This window comes from Artibeus jamaicensis, unplaced genomic scaffold (assembly GCF_021234435.1).
Source record: "Artibeus jamaicensis isolate MK-2021 breed Jamaican fruit bat unplaced genomic scaffold, CSHL_Jam_final contig_264, whole genome shotgun sequence".
Lineage (NCBI taxonomy): Eukaryota > Metazoa > Chordata > Mammalia > Chiroptera > Phyllostomidae > Artibeus > Artibeus jamaicensis.
Genome location: NW_026521576.1, coordinates 942035 through 964649, shown reverse-complemented (window position 1 = coordinate 964649; position 22615 = coordinate 942035). Strand labels below are relative to the sequence as shown.

General features: G+C 39.6%; 1 protein-coding gene across 1 annotated transcript in view; it reads left to right on the top strand.

The window, feature by feature from the left end:
- The window catches only part of LOC128626985 (SHC-transforming protein 3-like), a 43471-nt gene extending 28116 nt beyond the window's left edge, over positions 1-15355 (top strand). Inside the window, exon 2 of the mRNA XM_053662642.1 lies at positions 15275-15355. Coding sequence (XP_053518617.1) covers positions 15275-15355 — 81 coding nt within the window. The remainder of the gene's footprint in view (positions 1-15274) is intronic.
- The last annotated feature ends 7260 nt before the right edge of the window (positions 15356-22615 follow it).

Sequence of the window (22615 nt, the reverse complement as noted above, 5' to 3'; positions counted from 1 at the left end):
TGAAATTCTGACACATGGTACAACATGGATGAATCTTGGAAACCATTTGCTGAGTAAAAGAGGCCAGACACAAAAAAGCATACATTGCATGATTCCATTTATATAGAATGTGCAGAATTGGCAACTCTGCAGAGACATAAAGTAGATTAGTGGTTGACAGGAGCTGGGGGTGGGGAGAAAATTGGGAGTGACTGCTAATTGGTTCTTAACCAGTCTGTTTTTGGGGGATGATACAAATGTTATGGAATTAAATTGTGGTGATGGTTGTATAATATTGTGAGTGTATTAAAAATAACTGAATTATACGCTTTAAAATGATTAAGTTTTATGGCATGTAAATTACATCTCAATAAAAATAATTTTAAAAAATGTAGCCATGTTAAACGAAACAAACTAGAGGTAAGTGGGGGCATGATTTCATCAAGGATCTGAGCCGGAATGTGAGCAAAACTTGTCCAGATGAACAGGAGAGTATTTTAGGTACCAGGACACAGAATGAAAGGCCTAGGGAGGGCTGTAGAGGACTACACATTTTCTTACAACAACAAAAAAGTAAATCATATCCTGCAGAGTTGGCAAGGAGGGAGGGGATGGTACTCTCACACATAGTGGTGAGCAGGTGTGTAACTTGGTACAAGTTTTATGAAAAGCCAGTTGGAAATGCAGTACTTTGCCCAGGAATGTGTTGTGGGTGAATAGTGTATGTATACTTGCATTAATTATGCACAATGCGATACCACTTGTTTAAAATTCATGCCATCTCCTGTATTTTTCCACAGTAATCCCATTCTACAGATAGAGGAAATAGAGACTCAGAAAGGTCCAGTACTGGCTGACATTCACACAGAGCTCAGCTGCAATGTGGATCTATAACCTAGGACTGTGTGAGGGCAGAGCTGGCTCTTGTCCAGCTATCAAGCAGTGTGCAGAAACATATGCAAATTTTACAGGGTTTTTGCCATTTGCCAGCCCAGAAGAGTAACATGTGTCTTTCATGATTTTAAAAGAACAGAAGACAGAAGGGTTAAATTTGAGTCAGTGTTTTTTCTTGTTCATATTTCTATGTGAGTGCTTGGCACATAGAATAGCTAAATAAATGTTGAATTGTGTAATTATGGTCTACTTTACTTAACAGTGCACATGCTAGTTAATGTTTAGAGTTTAGGTATTTCACTCATAGAATATATATTCATATTAAAATTATAATTAATCATCCCTGCTGAGTAATCATCCCTGGTTTGTGGCTTGGTGGATTGAGCATCAGCCTGTGAACCAAAAGTTTGCCTATTCAATTCCCAGTCAGGGCACATGTCTGTGTTGTAAGTCCAGTCCCTGGTTGGGACCATGTGAGGGCAACAGATTGGTGTTTCTCTTTGCACATTGATGGTTCTCTCCTTTTCCTTCTCTTTCTGAAAATAAATAAATAAAATCTTTAAAAAGATTATAATTCATTATTGGAAAACTCGAAGCATGTGATTCAGTTTGGAGAATATCAACTTATTGATCTTTTGTACCTGTAGCACCTATTGAAATTTACCTGTATCCATTTTGGGGTTGCTATTTTAGATGAGGGAAAATTGGCACCTAGATAAACTGAGAGAAATGTTGAAATTTATAGTCTACTTTTCTCTATCTTGAATTTTAAAAACTTTTTTATTTTGAAACAATTTCAGACCAATTTGCTATTTTTACCTCTCTTCCTTTGCTGGGATCAGTGCTCCCCTACCCTCCCTGCTCCTATTACCCCCACTGTCTTTCAACTACAAATGCTCCATATACTCACTTGGATTAGTTAAACTAAGGGGAAAGTCCTATTTAACAGCAAAATATCTAAGTTCCAGAATAGTTTCAGAGGAACCATCAGGGAATGTTCAAACACATTACACATCTCAAACCAGTACAAATTGGTGCTAATAAGTCAAATAAAAAGTTAATAAATAATTGTGACTCATGAGGTTCTGCCATTATCAATGAAAGTGTTATCAAATTTTAAGCTCTGACGCTGGAGTGATGTCAAAAGCCTCTGTAATGTCTTTAGCCCTTGGTAAATATATTCTACAAACATTTTGTACCCATTACATGGGAAGCATTAGGAATGTGAAGGGGAATAAACACATGATTCTGCAGATCCTGAGTGACTGCATGTGGAGAGTGGTGCTGGAGGCTTTGCTGGGATTGGATGATGGTACACGGCACTGTACCGTCAAGGAAATTAATTTCCTTTGTTTTGAATTTTATCACCATGGCTTTCTTACATTCTCTGTACCAAGCATTGTGATGTGATAAATCAATGAAAAAGGCATCATGCAAACAGGTAAAGGTCCATGGGGACAGAACACAGAAAGTGCTTTCACATGAAAGTGCTCACAGAAAGATGTGGAGTGTCGTCACCCAGGGGGTGGAGGGGCACTTTCCTATACAGGTTTTCCCCCATCTGAAAGTAGAGCATTCCTTTGCAAACTTTCCTAAGTAGTGTGTATGCATTTTAAATTGTGGTAAAATGTACATAACATAAAATGTACCATTTAACCATTTTTAAGTATACAGTTCAGTGGCATTAACTGCATTCACATTGTTGTGTCTGTTTCTTAACTAATCAAATACTCCTTTCTTCACTCCAAAACTTCTAGAATTTTTTCTTTATTATTGTTGTGACATTACCGCAAGACATGGTGGTTTTTCTGATCATCGTTCTTCTGATCTTGTTTAGCACTTTCTGGGACATATCAAAGGAGGACTTGGGTCTTCAGTTCTGGGAAAATTTCTCTTACCTTTTTGCTGTATTCTTATGTCTGTATTAGATTCAATAGATGTTGAAATATCTGGATTCATCTTCCATGTGTTTTACATTTTCTTTTACTCTTGCCAACTTTGTACTTTTGTGTTGCTGGTGTTTGGTGTGGTCAGTTTTCCAGCATCCATTTGCTCCTTCCATGTGTACTTCAGGGAGTGTGCCCTCTCAAGGAGTGGTCTGGATTACTCTAAGCCAATCATTGTAATCACTTTTTCCTGTAAGGGATTGGTTCAGGAACCTGGGTGAAGCCAGAGCAAGGTTTCCATGTGGCAACATTCTCTTGGTGTGCTTCTCTCTCTGTGCTTCTTGTGTTCTCATGCCCACCCTCTGCTGTGAGCATGGTGTATGTGCTTTCTTCTTCAGTCTTACTCTGAATGGCTTTGCTCTCTCAGGGATCCTTAATGTGGCCGACATGCCACATTTTTGTTTCCCATTCTAATTAGGGATGCATTCTTCTGCCACTATGAGGTATTTAAGTGGAAGGGGGAGGCTGCACTTGTGCATGTAGACAGAAACTATTAGATTTTAGGCAAAAATTTTTCCATGGTCATAATATAAATGTATTTCTTCCTTACTTTGCTTGGCTTAGTTAAGCCTACTTGCATTTTGAGTGGTTTCCACTGTTAGGTAAAGGATATACCCCAGCCAGCCTATGTGTCCAATAAATGGAGTGAGAACACCCCTACCCTAGGGTGCCGAGTGATGTTCAGAGCCCAGCTCAGGTTCACATAAGGAAGTCCCTGTCTCAGGCAGACAGTTCATTGAGGCATAGGATATTGTTATGTAATCTTAAAAACATTACCAAAGCAGAGAATACTTATAAACTTTGGAAAACACACAAAGTATAGTTTTAAGCTTTTCAGGATGAATTGTTATATTTAAAAATTCAATAAGTGTATTTTCAAACAATGGTAACAAACAAACCCCCTTTAATTTCATCACACAAAGATAGCCCTGAGAAGCAGCTGATCAAGGTCAAGAGTTAGGGTCTGATCTGTGATGGTCTGGATTCAAATTCTGGTTCCTCCTGTGACACCGTAAGTTGGCATTTCATCTTTCCAAGGTGTAGGTTCTCTAAGTGTGGCCTCTGACCAGATGTCAGCATCAGGCTCTACCCAGGCCTACCGAATCAGAAACTCTGGAGCAGGAGTTTGGGCTTGGTGGTTTAACAAGCTCTCCAGGTACTTCTAGTCTGAGAACCTTTGTTTTAAGCAAGGTTTGCTTTATTTGCCCTTTAGCTGTGTAATGACTTGTAATTACATAAGTAAAAAATACATGTATACATTCCCATTGTAAAAAATGAACACCATAAGACATATGTATATTGAGTATCAGATTCTTTCCCAGTGGTCAGTGTAGTTACCAGTTTGGCCCCTGTTCTTAAAGACCTTTTCTTCTGTGCATATATATACATGCATGTACATAGACATATGTACCATGAGAAATATGTAGTTTTGTGGATTTCCCTTTTTTGGTTTTAACATAAATGATATCATAGTATGCATATTTTCTTGAAGTTAGTGTTATTACTCCTACTATTACTATTAATATTTTACTTGCCTTGAAGGCATTTCCAAAAAGACTCATCCTTTTTACTTGCTGCTTGGATCAACCATGATTTATTTAACTTCTTTTTAATATAAACAACCACATAGTGAAAATCTTTGCATGTGTCCTTTCATAAATATGTGAGAGTCTCCCCTGAGTAATTTCCCACAAGAGGAGTTTTTGGGTCAGCAGAAAACAGTGCACATATAAATTTGGAGCCATTCTCTTAAACAGTTGTATCAATGTGGTTCCACCAATAGAAATTAGAAAGTACTGTTTCATCTCACTCCCACCAACACTGATGTAATTAAACTTTTCTGTTTCTGTCAATTCTCAATTTCTTATTGCGTTTTCTTTTAATATTCTATTTATTTATTTTTAGAGAGGGGAAGGTAGGGAGAGAATGAGAGAAACATCAATGTGTGGTTGCCTTTTGTGCACCCCCCACTAGGGACCTGGCCCACAACCCATGCAGGTGCCCTGACTGGAAATCAAACCAGCAACCCTTTGGTTCACAGGCCAGCACTCAGTCCACTGAGCCACATCAGCCAGGGCTCTTATTTTGGTTTTTAATTGTATACCTTTGAATACTAATGAAGTTGAGCCCATTTTCACATTTTGTAGACTCTTGGATGTCTTCTGGTAAGCCCCTTCTCATACTCTGCCTCAGTTTCCACACTGTAGAATGAAGCTGTTCACAGAACTGTCACATGAGGCTAGCACAAGAACTTCCACCCAGTGTGGTCAACCTGGTGTGGGGTACATAGGGAGTGCTGAACAAGTATTCGCTCTTATGATGAACAGTTTGGTACAGTTCCTTCCATTTTTGAAAGATGTGGTTATAATCATACTGTATATATAGCTTAATTTTTTAAAATCCTCACCTGAGGATATGTTTATTGATTTTAGAGGAAGAGGGTGGAGAGAGAGAGATACATCGATGTAAGTAAGATACATTGCTTGGTTGCCTCCCATATGCGTCCCAACTGGTGATTGAACCTGCAACCTAGGTATGTGCCCTGACCAGAAATTGACCTTTCAACATTTTGGTGTATGAGATGATTTCCAGTTAACTGAGCCACCTGGCCAGTGCTATAGTTTAATTTTTTATTGACAATCTTGCATTCTTTTTCCTAGTAAGTATATAGTCTTCATAAATACATAATGATGACATAGTTTGGTGGCTTGACCACACTGAGCACTAACCCCCTGAAGGATATTTCTTTGTTGTTTGTTATAAAAAACAGTTGACAGAGCATCTTTGTTCATGAAGCTTTTTAGTAGCGATAATTAGGATCCATGACTATGTTATAATTTTAGAAGTGAAGTTTCTGGAGCAAAAGAACTGTTTTGAAACTCTTTCTAGGTACAGCTAAGTTATTTTCTCTACAGTCATCCACATTTAAAAATAATACTTTATTATAAGAGTAATGTACTTTTATTGCACTTATTACAAAAAAAGATTTTCAACAGTCCTAAAAAGTTTGAAATAAAAGCATAAGACTACCTCTGTTCCTTAGCATACAACCTGTGACATTCTGGGTGCAAATTGTCCTTTATCTAATCACACACAAGTATGAATGTATTTTGGGGTAGGCAGAGAAAACATAAGGAAAAAGAAGGAATTTGTTGAGATTAATATTTTAAATGAAAGGTAATATTGCCCAGCCTCTTTTTTTAGCATTTGCAAATGTATTTTATTATGATTTACCTTACTATTTCTCAGGTTCATGGAATTCCAAGCTGTGCTCTGTATTTTTTAATAACTTTTAAAAATTATTTTATTGTTTTTCAATTATGGTTGTCTGCATTCCCCCCTCCACCCAACCCAAGCCATCCCCACCTCCCTCCCTTGCTTCCACCACCCCTTGATTTTTTCCATGTACCCTTTATAGTTGTTCCTGAAAACCCTTTCCCCTTCCCATCACCATCTCCTCCCACCTCCTCTCTGATTACTGTCCGATTGTTCTTAATTTCAATGTCTCTGGTTATATTTTGGTTGTTTTGTTTTGTTGATTAGGTTCCAGTTAAAGGTGAGATCATATGGTATTTGTCCCTCACCACCTGGTTTATTTCACTTAGCATAATGCTGTCCAGTTCCATACATGCTGTTGCAAAGGGTAGGTGCTCCTTCTTTTCTTCTGCTGCATTGAATTCCATTGTGTAAATGTACCATGTTTTTTTTATCCATTCATTTACTGATGGGCACTTAGGTTACTTCCACCACTTGGCTATTGTAAATTGTGCTAATACCACAGAAATACAAAGGATTATAAGAAATTACTACAAAGAATTATGTGCCAAAAAATTGGAAACCTAGGTGAAATAGACCAATTTCTAGAAAAACATAATCTTCCAAAATTAAATGAAGTAGAGGCAGAAAGCCTGAATAGAACAATAACAGCTGACAAAATTATAACAGTAATCAAAAAATTTCTGACATATCAAAGCCCTGGACTGGACTCTTTCACAGGAGAATTTTACAAAGCACTTAAGGATGAGCTAACCCCTATCCTTCACAGACTGTCTTTCTTTAAATAAGACCCTTTAGGATGGATCTCATTGTGAAAACTCAGATCTGGCCATGGTCCTGCAGAACAAATGCTAGGGCTCCACACACCCCCATTTTTTCCCAATGCCCCAGAAATGGCATGTCACCACTCAGACAGTCCCAACACTGCCAGTGGCCTGAGGGCACAGTGGTGCCTTTCTTTTCTTTAATAGTGAGGAATGTATTTTAATATATATATATGTTTGCAATTTACAAAGCACACTGACACTAAATAACCTTACAAAGTTTCTGCCCTTAGACCTAGAGGTCTAAGCAGCTAGTGACAATGGTGGTTTTTTTTAAATGATTTTTAGAGACAGAGAGAAAGGGGTGGGGAGAGAGAGAGACTGAGAGAGATTTGTTCCTTAATTTATGCCTTCATTTTTTGCTTCTTGTATGTATCCTGACCAAAGATTAAACCTGCAACCCTGGGATATTAGGATGATGCTCTAATCAAATGAGCAACCTGGTCAGGCCAAGAATGAGTTCATTTTGAGGCCTGGGGGTCAGTTCAGGTTTCATTGGGTGCTCAAGCCTTTTCTGGCTTCCTGGCTCTCCTGTGTGCTTGTCCTGACCGCTAGACAATTTTCTGTTGTTCTTGAATCTGGGCTTCTCCGTCCCTAACCTACTGGATTCTAGGAGGATGTTCTGCAATTCTGGCTCCAAAAGGACATCTCCTTTATCCACCTCCCTACTCCTTCTGAGACTCCTGATGGAAGGACAGACCCCTTCCGGAGCCATAAGGACAGTTGTGGTGTGACTTTCAAGGCACTCTTGGCCATGGGTCCCTCATGTCTCCTGGTCTCCTCAACCTCTCAGATGGCAACTCCAGGCTCCCCAGGGTGAGGTGAGAGCATGAGTCTGTTTGGTGACACACCTGTGACTAATCTTCTTCCTCTGTTTTTTTTTTGGCTTCCTGCCCTTCTTATTTGCATCTGAATCAGACCCACAGTTGAAGAGGGAGTCTATATCAAGACTTTCTTTTCAGAATAATGGCTTTTGTCTTAGTACCAGGTGGTTATCATTCTTTTTTATGCATTGAAAGAACAACATTTCTCCATTATTCAGGCTATGGGTAAGTTTTCTTTCAGGTTCTTTGTAAATTGCAGCTCTTTTTTTGATGGCTCTGATTTCTTGCCTACACAGTCCCATTATTTCTTTGAATTCTAGAACAAGCTAGCTCAGTTTATTGTATCAGTGACATTCTCACTTCTGTTACAGGAACTCTGTCTCCACCCCTAGATGTTTTGCTTTTAACATTTATTATTCAGAAAGCTAATTTTACTCTGTGTTCTTGAGTTATCACTTTTATGAAAAGTGCTATGTGCCCACATTCCTGGGTTTTCCAAAGAAAACCTTCAGAAAGTTGATGGTAATGATTTTTTTAATATCATGAATTTGGGTTTCACAAAGTCCTTCCACCAATGTTATGACATCAGTTTCCTAAAATTTGGGGCCTATTGATGCCTTAACTGTGGGCTGTGTGTCCAGTGATTATTATGAGAAACAGGAAGAGCTAAAAGCCACTTTGTTCTGGGACCTTCAAGGTAAACTAGGTTTGAAGAAATACAGTGGACTAAAATGTATGCCATTTTTAATGAAATATGAACTGTAGCTGAGCCTTTTCTCACGTGTATGAATGTGTCCCTAGGAACCTGGACTAAAGTGTGTAAGTAAGAATGTTACTAGTATCTCAAGCCATGTGTATTCCAGGAGCTGCGTGAGATACTTTATGGGTGGGTCTTATTATCTCAACAAATCCAGGAAATACATATTGTCATCCCATTTAAGGAAATAAGGCTCTAGGAAATTTAAGTTAAAGAATGTTGAAAATTAAAGTTAAAACTATTAGATGGAAGAACTGTGCCCACACTAAAGGGGTTCATTAGGCTGCATGCATGAAAGCCCAAAAAAGGCACAAATAGGAGCTTGCTACAAAGAAGGGGTTTATTTTCAGGAAGTGGCCCACAGCCAGAGACAGGCGAGCTAATGCTCAAAGCCCTGGCTCCCCGATGTCTTCTAGAGGATGGGATATATAGAAGAAAAATCATAATCATGGCTACTAAGGGAGTTAGGGTTGTAGTTTGTATTGATTGGTCAACACTAGGGTAGCTGATCACTAGAAACACTAGTGCTTCTGGTCCTGACCATGTAGTCACTCTGTCTGGTTTCAAAAGAGTGTGTGTAGTCTGTGGGGTAGTTCTGGTTTTCTGGGTCCCGAGCTGAAATTCAGTGGAGACCTAGATGTTATCTTTAGTTCAACCGAACCCATCTCTGTGGTTGACACACCTGAGGCTTTGTCCTAAGATTATTTGATGCCGACCAGAACCTCATTGTCATGAGGGCTTAATGATTAAGGGAGTGGATGTACAAAGAAGAGGAAGGTGGGTGAGTCAAAGTGGACAAGGCTAGTTTGAATCATAAGGAAATGAGAAAAGGTCATATTAAAGAAAGGAAGTTTCTTGCCTTTGCTAGTGTGGCTCAGTGGTTTGAGCACTGGCCTGTGAACCAAAGGGTCACTGGTTCAATTCCCAGTCAGGGCACATGTCCGGTTTGTGGGCCAGGTCCCCCATTGGGGATGTGAGAGAGGCAACCACACATTGATGTTTCTGTCCCTCTCTTTCTCCCTCTCTGTAAAAATAAATACATATATATATATATATATATATATATATCATTATTATTATGGCTTTTATTTTTTAATTTTTTATTTTTTAATTTTTTTATTGATTATGCTGTTACAGTTGTTCTATTCCCCCCTTCATTCCCCTCCACCCTACCCCCCATCCCCACCATTACCCCTCCTTTAGTTTATGACCATGTATCTCAATTCCTTTAGATTCTATATTTCCCATGCTATTCTTGCCCCCCCATCTATTTTCTATCTACTGTCTATGCTACTTATTTTCTGTACCTTCTCCCCCCTTCTCCTCCTCCCACTCCCCTGTTGCTAACCCTCCTTGAGATCTTCATTTCTATGTTTCCACTCCTGATCTAGCTGTCCTTTTAGTTTGCTTTTGTTTTAGGTATGGTTGTTAATAACTGTGAGTTTGTTGTCCTTTTACTGTTCATGTTTCTTTAACTTCTTTTTCTTAGATAAGTCCCTTTAACATTTCATATAATAAGGGCTTGGTGATGATGAACTCCTTGAATTTGATCTTATCTGAGAAGCACCTTATCTGTCCTTCCATTCTAAATGAAAGTTTTGCTGGAGAGAGCAATCTTGGTTGTAGGTCTTTGGATTTTATGACTTGGAATACCTCTTTCCAGCCCCTTCTTGCCTGTAAGGTCTCTTTTGAGAAATCCGCTGACAGTCTGATGGGGACTCCTTTGTAGGTGACTGTCCCCTTATCTCTTGCTGCTTCTAGGATTCTCTCCTTCACTTTAATTTTGGCTAATGTAATGATGACGTGCCTTGGTGTGTTCCTTCTTGGGTCCAACTTCTTTGGGACTCTCTGAGCTTCCTGGATTTCTTGGAAGTCTATTTCCTTTGCCAGATTGGGGAAATTTTCCTTTATTATTTGTTCAAATAAGGTTTCCACTGGTGGCTGTGCCTTTCCCCCTTCTGGTACCCCTATAATTCGGATGTTGGAGCGTTTAAAGATGTCCTGGAGGTTCCTAAGACTCTCCTCATTTCTTTGAATTCTTGCTTCTTGACTCTTTTCTGTTTGGCCATTATTTGCTTTCTTCTGGTCCACTCCATTGATTTGAGTCCCAGTTTCCTTTTCATTGCTATTGGTGTCCTGTGCAATTCCATTCATTTCAATTAGTTTCGCCTTCATATATTTGTCTAATTTGTCAGTATAATCAACCAGTTCTGTGAGGATCCTGATGACCAGTGTTTTAAACTGTGCGTCTGAGAGTTTTGCTATTTCTTGTTCGCTTTGATTTATAGGCTCTGGGGCTTTGAGATCTTGCGACATTTTTGGTCTGTTCTGGCCCTTTAAGTGTGAGAAGTGGTGCCTTGGACTCCCAAGTTGCTGGGTTGTGACGCTGTATGTGGGGGCGTGGTCAGAGCAGGGAAATGGCGACCCCCTCTGCTGTTTCTCACAGCTGGGTGAGGATTAGCGTCTTAGGTGGTTCACCTGGGCCGGGCCACTCAGAGTCGCTGGGTTATGACCCTGTATGTGGAGGTGGGGTCAGAGCAGGGAAATGGCGGCGCCCTCCACTGCCACTTGCCGCGGGGACTGGGCCCCGGTCCAACCGCCCACTCCCTCGCCTGTCCGCCCGCGCACAAATGCGTGACCATAGTCAACACACAGCACCGCTCCCCTGCTGTCTCCCCCGAGGTCGCTCGCCTGGTGGCTCGCTCGGTCGCTCACTAGGTCCAACCCTGCGCCTGGATTCCGCGCGTCTGGTTCCGCACCTGAGTCCGGCTGACCAAGACCTCCTGTGCAATCCCGCTTCACCAGCCGCTGGTTTCGCCCCTTACCGGTCAGGCTGAAGAATTTGTTGTTAACGGACTTCCAAAAAGTTCAATTTTCTGTGTTCTGGCTGTGTTTTCTGTTGCTAATATTTAGTTGTCTCTAAACTTGGTTGTGTGAGAAGGCACGGCACATTCGCCTATGCCTCCATCTTGGCGGAAGTCTCCCATATATATTTTTTTAAAAAAGAAATGACGTTTCAATAAAAAATGAAATGAAGTTACTATGAGGTTACAGAAGAATATTTGAATTTACATAACCTACATACAATACTGATCAGATTAAGAAAGTTTGGAAAGTTAGACCAATCTCTATAGAGACAGATCTTAGACATGAGTGGGACATCAGAACCCATGGAGACCTTCCAGAAGAGGTAGGATGCATTTCTAACAAGTTCCAACATGATGCCAGTGCCGCTGGATTGGAGATTACACTTTAAGATCCACTGCCCCAGACTTACCACTCATGTGGATGGTACTTCAGGGTCCTTTCTTCAATTTCTCAGCAATTTGTCTTTCACCCTGGATTCAGCATATTTCTTTTGCTGCCTGTGGTATAGCTTCATGGACATGACTAGTAACCTGTAAGATCTCTAAAGGCACTATGAGATCTGTCCAATTTCTACCTAAGCACAGATGCAAGTAAGTGTTTATTAATTGTGATGTGAACAATATAGGAGATCTTTATATTTGTCAGCAAACAAATGCTTATGTTATTAATAGCTACAATGAATAAATATTTAGGTATTTTAAAGTCTTTTAAGAAACACTTTTTTTTTTTTTTTTTTTTTGGCCAGCACCAGAAACCTAGGAGGCTTCTCAGTATGCTATCATTAAAACATTCAAGATGTAATAGCCTTTTTTCAGGTCTATCATGGATGACCACTCCATTTATGAACATGCTAAAAAATAAGAAGCCTGGACACACTATAATTCCAAATGAACTTTAGAAGGGGCCTGTAATCATCACTGAGGGTAGAAATCACCAGGGTTAATTCTTCATGAATTCCCCTAGCTTCCTGTGCCTGGAAGGTTTAGGGACTGAGGAGTAGGTAACCTTTAACTGTGCAGCTCTCAGAAACTGCGCTGGACCTGTCACTCTTGGACAGTAGTTCCTGGCAGTTCTAGCAAAACCCCCAGGATTGTGACTCGTGGGCCCCTCTGGAGTTACACACCCAACCTTGATTGAGTACTGAGGTGGAGGATGGAATTGTAGGAGTAGCCCATCTGGGAGGCATAGTTAGTTTTCCTGACCACTTCACTCTCCACTGCATCATCAGAATGAGGTAGGTTGCCAGATGGTCAAGGAGAAAGGTTCTAGATGCCTCATAATTAGAATCACCAGATGTCCTCAATCACTTTGTGATCAATTCTGTGTCATAGTCTGGATGTCTAATTTTTGATGGAAAAAATTATTTTTATTATTTTGTGGTCATATAAGAAATGGACACATTCTTATGTGATGTTTAGACAATATGGAAGTATTTAGAGATAATATTCCTTCCTTACCATCCCTTCTTCCTACTGTTCCTCCCAGCAACATCTGCATTTTCGTCTCTTCTCTGCGTTCACACCTTTGGATGGTCCCCATCTTTTGCATTTGAACTGACACTGTGACTTGCTTTAATAATAAAATGTAAAGGAGGAAGTAATAGAATTTTGGGAGACTCTAAACTTAAATTATTTAAAAAATGGCTGAGGTTAGAATCATAGTTTGGATGTGCCCCAAGTGTGTCACCATACATTTATTGATAAACATTTGAGGAGGAGGTTCAAACTTTCCCTCTATATAGGCAATTAAGTAATAGATATTTTTCATGTACAGTTTTATGCACTTATGCATGGATAAAGTCCTACAAATAACATTCTTGGGTCAAAGGGCAAGCACATTTTTCACATTCATAGATAATTCCAAAGAGTCTTATGAAAAGATTTCACCAAATTACACTAGCTATTCAGGATATATGTGGATAAATTATTAAATCAGTGGTACTGATGTAAGTAGTATCCATTTGGAGACTAACAAAATAACTTATGCCATATTCTGTAGATAAATAAACTCTAGACATATTAAAAATCTAAATGAAAGATATTGAAATTCTTAAATAATGGAATATATAGATAAATATATAATAAATAAATACTGTAAAAATAAAATTTAGAATATCGTAAGGGTCTGGAGATAAGAAAACCTTCTTAAGCAAGACATGGCAATCCAGAGCTACACAGAAAAATGGTAGACATGTGATCACAGCAATTACTACAATATTACTGTGGAATAATTTGTGTTAGGTAAAATGCATAAGCCATCAAAATAAAAATGATTCAATAAAAGATTAACATCCTATTAATCTATAAGAAAAATATGAACAACCTAATAGAAAACTAGATAAAAATACGAAGTCACTTAACAGAAAAAGAAGTATGAATGGCCAATAAACAAGTGAAAAAATTATGTGACTTTATTAGATATCAAGGAAGTGCTAATTAAAACAAAGTAGAAATACTTTTGCCTTTGGCAGCCAAAAATTCAAAAGATTAGTGCTATACAGTGTTATGAAAGATAGGGAAATAAACATGCCTAGACATTGGTTGTGAGAGGACAACTTGCTACAGACCCTTGGGAGGGTAATTTATCTCTCTGACAGTGGTGGTGGTATTCATATAGCACTGTGACTATGGCTGTGGTGGTGATCATATACCTCCTTATAGTTGGTCAGGGTCTTCATATAACTCTGTGATAGCAGTGGTGGTTGTATTTTTACAACTCAGGGACAGTAGTGGGGCTATTGACTTAGCTATGATGGTGGTGGTGGTGGTAATTACATAACTGAGAAGTTAATCTACACATAAGTCTGCTACGTTAGTCATGGGATTCACATAGTGTTGTGTTAATGTTGGTGGTGGTGCTCATATGTCACATAATTCTGTGATGTTGCCTGTGGCAATATTCCCAATAATCTGTGACACTAGTTGTGGTCATATTCATATAATTCTGCAAAGTTGCCTGGGCTATTCGAATAATTCTGTAAAGTTGGTGGTGATGGTATTCATGTGACTCTGCACTGATTGAGGAGGTAAGATTTACCTAATTCTGCAATGTTGGTCACATTAGTTGTTATCCTGTGAAGTGGGTACAGGTGGTCTTCACATAATCCTGTCGCGGTGGTCATGGTATTCACTTAATGGCAATGTGTGGTAGTGATGGTATTCAAATAGTGCTCTGATATTGGTTGTGGTATTTATGTAATCTTAATGGTGTCAGTTGTGGTAGTTATATAACTCAGTAGCTCCAGACAGGTGGCTCCAGACATGTTGGTGGTAGTACTTTCATAACTGCATCATTGGGTTGTCCTCTTATCTCTGTGACATTAGTCATGGCATCACATATCCCTGTTGTGGTGGTAGCACAAATATATACACAATCTTTAGCTGGGGTGGTTGCATTCACATGACTTCATGACATTGTTTCTGGATGATCCTCATGATTCTCTGAGGCTGGTCATGATATTCACATACCAGCATGATGGTGGTTAGAAGTAGAATTCAAATAACTATATGTTGTGTATTCACATGACCCTGCAATGTTGAAGGTTGTGTTCACAGATGCTGTGAAATTCATCATGGTATTCCTATAATCCTGCTACAATAATTTGACATGGTATTGGCATAATTGTGCAACATTGGTGGTGCTATTCACATATCTTGTGACAGTGGTGATAGTGTAATATAGGTAATTCTATGACTTGGTCATGGTACTGGCATTCCTCAGAGATATTACAAATTTGGTTCCAGACCACCTCAGTGAAGCAAATATTTCATTAAAGTGAGTCACATGAATTTTTGGTTTCCAAGTGTATATAAAACTTAGGTTTACACTATGTTGTAGTCTATTAAGTGTGTAATAGCATTATGTCTAAAAAATGTATATATGTTAATAAAAAATACTTTATTGCAGAGATTCCAAGATGGCTGCAGAATAGGTGGAAGCTACACTCATCTGCTCTTGTCCCCAAACCTTCTTACAGCTAAGTTATAGAGCAATCAGCCTAAACAACCAACTGAAGGCTAACTGAACTCAAAAAATAACTAGGAATTTACAGAGGAAGCCATGCAGAGACTGGTAAGAAGAGTAAAGACATGGAAAGGGATGGCCGCTGCATCCAGGTGAAGTGGCAACTGAGAAGCCAGGTATTGCTGTTGCAAAACTCCCTCGCCCCAGGAGCATTGGGTCTCAACCACATGCAAGGATCTTAAACCCAGAACAATAGAGTTGGGAAGGAGAGCCGCATAAAATCTGGTGATGGAAATCAGTGACTATTCAGTCTGCCTGGGAGACCCAGATGCCACCTTTCCAAGGACAAACACTCCTATTGTTATAGCACCAGCCTGGTCTCTGACAGCTGGAAAAGTCATGCTGACATACTTTTGTCCTGCATAGGAGTATGCTGGTTGCACCCAGCAGTGACTTTTGATTACCTCTTTTTCTAGGGAGACTTCTGGAAGAGACTCACACAGTGACTAAACTGTGTGGTTTAGGAAAGAGGGCTGATATTCCTCACTTTGAGAACACAGCTGGCACCCCTGCTCACAACTACTGGTTTACTTGGCTGACCCTGTCCTACTGAGTTCAGCAGTGAGTGGGGACCAGACTGCTGCATAGAGCTAGGATTTTCAGACCACGTTTTCTGGGGCAGTTTTTGTCTGGAAGCCAGACAGGAGGGTTCTGGGGTGTGTGGCTACATTGTGGGGTAGGGGTAGAAAACCCAACTCCCTGGCAAGCTCAGCCTGCACTACCTCAGAGAGGGAAAGAAGTGCCTGACCCTGTCCTTCAGGCTTTTGGGCACTACCCCCAGTGAGAAACTCTTTGGATCAGCCTGCTAAATTCTGGATACCCCTCCCCACAGGGCTCCATCAATGGAGGGAAGAGAGAGCAATTCAGAGCTATGACACTCAAAGCATGAGAACCTTGGAGCTATTGTATGGGACTGGGATAAAGTGCTTAACTCCCTCCTGTACTGGGATGAAGGCTGGACTGGCATCACATCCAGTGGGAGAGTCTTGATCTGTTGCTCTGAGCCCAGGTGGTTGATCTTTCTCCTGCACAGGGGATGCACCCTTCTAAATATGCAGTGAGCCCCTCCTGGGAAAAGTAGTATTGAAGACTCTGGCAGGGACTGAGTGGTTTGGCTCTGGAGCAGGGGCCACATTTTCCCTTCATCGAGTGCCTGATTATGTGGTTTCCAAGTAGGAAACCCATTAGCCCTGTCGTCTTGACCCCAGTTGCCCTAACCCACTGAATTTGCAACCCGTGGAAGGAAGGGGCTGTGGTTCAAAGCCAGCCTGGGCCCACCCTACTATCTTTCTTTTGAACAACACTAGATAACCTCAGGGGGAGGCAGAATAGCCAACAGGTGGAGGCTGACCTGAGGGAGCCTTAGTTCTTTTACAGATCTGTCTTCAGCTCTACACTGGAGAAAGCCCATGCTTGTACATGGATTGACTCTCCCATGCAAATTCAGGTCCAGTAGACATAGCCATAAGCAGTAAACAGCATGGTAGCTCCAGACAGGTGGCTCAAGGCTAGCTGCCCACAATGTCTTACATCAACCTGTACCTGGACCCCACCAAAGTGGATCCAGAGCCAATACAACTATTGGTGGGTTTCAGACCACACCAGGGATTGACCCCACACAAGGAGCCCACCCAAAGAAAGATTCTGGTAGGCACTAGACCCTCTTGGGAACAACTCTACCTTAGGAGGCAGTCCCTGAATAGTATGTTATACATGGTGATCAAAGTTTACCCTTATAGTCAGCCAGCCTGAAGGGTTAATTCCATCCACAAAACAGCCAACAGTATTCAAGACTTAAGTACAACAGGAGGGTAAAAATAACCTACCAAAACATTCTTGGAGCACAGGGCTCAGATGATCTGGAAGATTGTGCCACTGAGTCCAAGGAGACACTTTCATCATAACAAGTTTGGGAGTTATAGAATATCTGTCTAATACACAGAGACAAAATGGGGAGACAAAGAAATGTGCCTCAAATAAAAGAACAACAAATTCGAGGAGTTCATCATCACCAAGTCCTTACTATATGAAATGTTAAAGGGACTTGTCTAAGAAAAAGAAGATAAAAACGATGAACAGTGAAAGGACAGCAAACTCACAGTTATTAACAACCGCATCTAAAACAAAAGCAAACTAAGAGGACAGCTAGATCAGGAGTGGAAACATAGAAATGAAGATCTCATGGAGGGTTAGCAACAAGGGAGTGGGAGGAGGAGAAGGGGGGAGAAGGTACAGAAAATAAGTAGCATAGACAGTAGGTAGAAAATAGAAGGGGGGCAAGAATAGTATGGGAAATATAGAATCTAAAGAACTTGAGGCACATGGTCATAAACTAAAGGGGGGAATGGACGGGGGCAAGGGGTGCAGGGTGGAGGGGAATGAAGGGGGGAATAGAACAACTCTAATGGCATAATCAATAAAATAAAAATTAAAAAAATACCCCCCAAAAAGAACAACATAAATCTCCAGAGAAACAAATAAATGAGATGAAAACAACCAACATACCAGGTGCAGAGTCTAAAACAATGGTATAAGGATATGCGAGCACCTTAGGGGAAGAATGGATGATATAATTAAGAACTTAAACAGTGGTAATAAGCATTAAAAAATACAAACAAAACATAAGCTAAGCCAGTCCAAAATGAAAACTACAATGTGTGAAATGAAGAATACACCAGATGGAGTTAACAGTCAGTTAGATGAAGCAGAGAAATCAGTGACTTCAGGAATGAGATTACAGTAAGAACCCATGCAGAGCATCAAAAAGAAAACAGAATTTTAAAAAAATGAGGGAAGTCCAAGGGATCTCTGGGACAACATCAAGCATAACGACATTTGCATCATAAGGGTACCAGAAGAGAGTGAGCAAGGGGAGGAGAACCTGTTTGAAGAAATAATGGCTGAAAATTTCTCTAACCTGGTGAAGGAAAAAGTTATACAAGTTCAGGAAGCACAGGGAGCCCCAATCAAAATGAACCCAAAGAGACCCCACCAAGACACATCATAATTAAAATGCCAAAAGTTAAAGACAAGGAGAATCTTAAAGACACATAAAAGAGACAGTTGCCTACAAGGGAGCTCCCATAAGGCTGTCATCAGATTTTTCAAAAAACATTTCAGGCTAGAGGGATTAGCATGAAATAGTCAAAGTAGTTAAAAGCAAGGACTTGTAACTAGGATTACCATATACAGCAAGTCTATCATTTAAGATTGGAGGTGAAATAAAGAGTTTCCCAGACCCCCCGCCCTCAAAAAAAGGGCTAAAGAAGTTCATTACCACCAAACCAGTGTTGCAAGAAATGTTAAAGAGCCTGCTTTAAGGAGAAAAAATAGAGAAAGTAGCACAAGTATAAGGGAAAAAATGTCAGTAAATTAGTACCTATTATTAATAAACTTAAATGTAAATAGATTAAATGCCTCAATAAAAGACATAGGGTAGCTGAATGGATAAGAAAATAGGACCCATATATATGCTGTCTACAAGAGACCTACCTCAGAACAAAAAAAAAAAAAAAACACAGACTGAAAATGAAGGGTTGGAAAAAAATATTCCAAGCAAATGAAACAAATACAAATGCTGGGGTAGCAATACTTATATCTCACAAAATGGATTCAAAACAAAGGCCACAACAAGAGACAAAGAAAGTCACTACATTATATTAAAGAGGTGAACCAACAAGATAATATAGCTCTTGTAACATGTATGCATCCAATACAGGAGCATCTAAATATAGAAAACAAATCTTGGTGGACATTAAGGGAGAGATGGACAGCAATACATTCATAGTAGGGGATTTTAACACCCTACTGTGATCAGTGGACAGATCTTCCAGACAAAAAATCAACAAGGCAACAGTGACCTTAAACAATGCACTAGATCAGGTGGATTTAATAGATATTTATAGAACATTTTATCCCAAAGCATCATAATGTACATTCTTCTCAAATGCACATGGAAATTCTTAAAGATAGGCCACATGTTAGGATACAAAATGAGTCTTAAAAAATTCAAGAAGACTGAAATGATATGAAACATCCTCTCAGAAAACAATGATATGAAACTAGAAATCAACTACAAACAAAACAAAAAACAAAAACAAAACCCAAACTAAAAAATATTCAAATACATGGAGGCTAACATGACATGTTATTAAGCAAAAAATGGGTTATCAATGAGGTCAAGAGATAAAAACTACCTGGAAACAAATGAAAATTAACACATCATCACCCAAAACCTATGGGACACAGCAAAAGCAGTCCGGAGACAGAAGTTCATAGAATTACAGGCATGCCTCAATAAATAAGAAAAATCTCTAATAACCAATCTAACCCTACACATAACAGAAGTAGGAAAAGAACAACAAACAAAGCCCAGGGTAAGTAGAAGGAAGAAATTATATGACATAGAGTGGATTAAATTACATAGAGACTAAAAAGACAATACAAAGAATCAATGAAACCAAGAGCTGTTCTTTGAGAAGATAAGTAAGTTTGATGAACTTTTAACCAGACTTATGAAGAAAAAAAAGAGGACTCAAATAAATACAATCAGTAAAATAAAAGAGAAGTAACAACTGACACCAAAGAAATACAAAGGATTCTAAGTAAATATTAAAACAACTATATGCCAACAAATTGGACATATCAATGAAATGAATAAATAAATGAATAACTAAAAACATACAATCACCCAAATCTGAACCAGTAAGGAGCAGAAAACTTGAGTAGACCAATAACAAATAATTAAATTGAAGCAGTAAGCAAAAAAAAAAAAAAAATCCCAGCCAACAGAAGTCCTGAAACAGATGGCTTCACAGGCAACTTTTACCAAATATTCAAAGAAGAATTAACACTTATCCTTCTCAAACTATTTCAAAAAATTCAAGAGGATGAAAATCTTCCCAGCTCCTCTTATGAGTCTAACATTACCCTAATTCCAAAACCATATAAAGACACTACAAGAAAGAAAATTATAAGTCAACATTCCTGATGAACAGAGATGCTAAAATCCTCAACAAAATATTAGCAAACCAGAGCCAGCAACACATTAAGAAGTCACACACCACGATTGAGTGCAATTTCATTCAGTGGTGCAGGATTAGATAGTATTAAAAAAATCAATAAATGTGATGCATCACATGAACAAAATCAAAGAGTAAAATCATATGAGTATGATCATATCAGTAGATGCAGGAAAATGTTTGATAAAACCCAGCACCTATTTATGATAAAAAAAAAAGTCTCAGCAAAGTAGAAATAGAGGGGTCATTCCTGAAAGTAATAAACACCATGCATGACAATTCTACAACCAACATCATACACAGTGGGCAAAAACTAAAAGTGTTTTCTTTAAGAGCAGGAACAAGACAGGGATGTCCACTTTAACGTCTCTTAATCAACGTTGTACTGGAAGTTGTTGCCACAGCAATCAGACAAGAAGAAATAAAAGGCATACAAATTGGAAAGCAGGAAGTAAAACTTTCATTATTTCAAAATGACATTATATTGTACATAGAAAACCCTAAAGAAGCCACCAAAAAACTATTAGGTCTAATAAATGAATTTGGCAAATTCATTTTGCCAAATTAGCACTATTACAAAATTAATATTGAGAAGTCAGTGTAATTTTTGTACACCAATAATGAACTATCAATAGAGGAATTAAGAAAACAGTCCCATTGCCATTGCAACAAAATAAGGTACTTGGAAAACTACAGGACATTGAAGAAGAAATTGAGGAAGATTTTAGGGTCAAGATGGTGACATAGGTAAACATGGCTCACCTCTTTGCACAACCACATCAAAATTACAACTAAAATACAGAATAACCATAACTCAGAACCATCAGGAAGAAAGTTGAATGGAAGTCTAAAAACTATGGAATTAAAGAAACCACATCCATCCAGACTGGTAGGAGGGTTGGAGACATGGAATAGGCTGGTCCTATATCCACATGTGTTGGGTAAAAATGCAGTAGGAATATTTTGGGAGTGAGTAGTCTCACCCCAAAATCAGGCACCCTGGCTCAGGGTTCCAGTACCAGGAAGATAAGTTCCTGTAACCCCTGGCTATAAAAACCAGTGGAGATTCAGTTGGTGGAAAAAAACCCTGGAGCTCCAAATAGTGCCCCTTAAAGAATCCACACATGAATTTACTTAGACTCACTTCCATTGAGTTTCAGCTCTGGGGTAACAGCTTGAAAGGTACCAGTGGCATACAGGGAGGAACTGAAGTGTTTGGCTTCAAGGTGGGAGCTGGGGGATGACTTCCTCTGGTGGGAAGAGGCCATTATCCCTTTTCTGAAGTCTCCCCCTCCTCAACAGAGCCATAGAGCTACAGAGCTGGCAGGTGGGTGCCGTATCTGAGACCACATTGACATGGCTGACATTGTTTGCTCTGCATTGGAGATCCCTGAGATTTTGTCCTATCCAGCTTATGGGCACACCAAAACTTAACTGTGACATTTTGATATGAGTGGCAGGTGTTGGCTCATGCTTTGCAACTTCCAAAATCCTATCAAACAAGCAACAGCCGCCTCAATGAGCCAGCAGTCCCCCATACCTCTTGATAAGTGGTCCCAGGCCTGGCAGTAGCAGCAGCCAACCTAGATTCACAGCTTAGCCTCACCTGGTCATCTCCAAATCCAGCACAAGCAGCAGCCATCTCATGCAGGATGGCCCTGGGCAGAACACAGGTGGGGACCAACCTTGGCCTGCACAGCCCTGGAAAGCCCAGAGCCTGCACATCCAGTGGACAGCTACAGACCATGTCAGAGCACCACCACCAAGGCCCTGCACAGCTGATTGTCCATGGAGGGTAGAGGTAGGTGGTCAGTGGTCATAGCCAATCCTTGCAATTCACTGGGCTGGATAAATCCCTCCCATTGAAGGGATTAAAAAGTACAAGTAGGTAGTTACAGAATAGCCATGGTGATATAAAGTACAGTACAGGAATGGAGTAACCAAAGAACTTATATTCATGACCCATGAACATGAACAAATGGTGTGGGGATTGCCTGAGGGAGTGGGGCATGCTGGGTGGAGATGGGAAAAGGCTAAAAATTGGGACAATTGTAATAGAATAATCAATAAACATTATTAAGAAATAAAAAAGAAGCAAAAAGAAAAGCAATTGAGGAAGATACAAATAAGTGTAAGCATATACCATGCTCATGGATAGGAAGAATTAACATTATTATAATGTCTGTACTACCCCAAACAATCT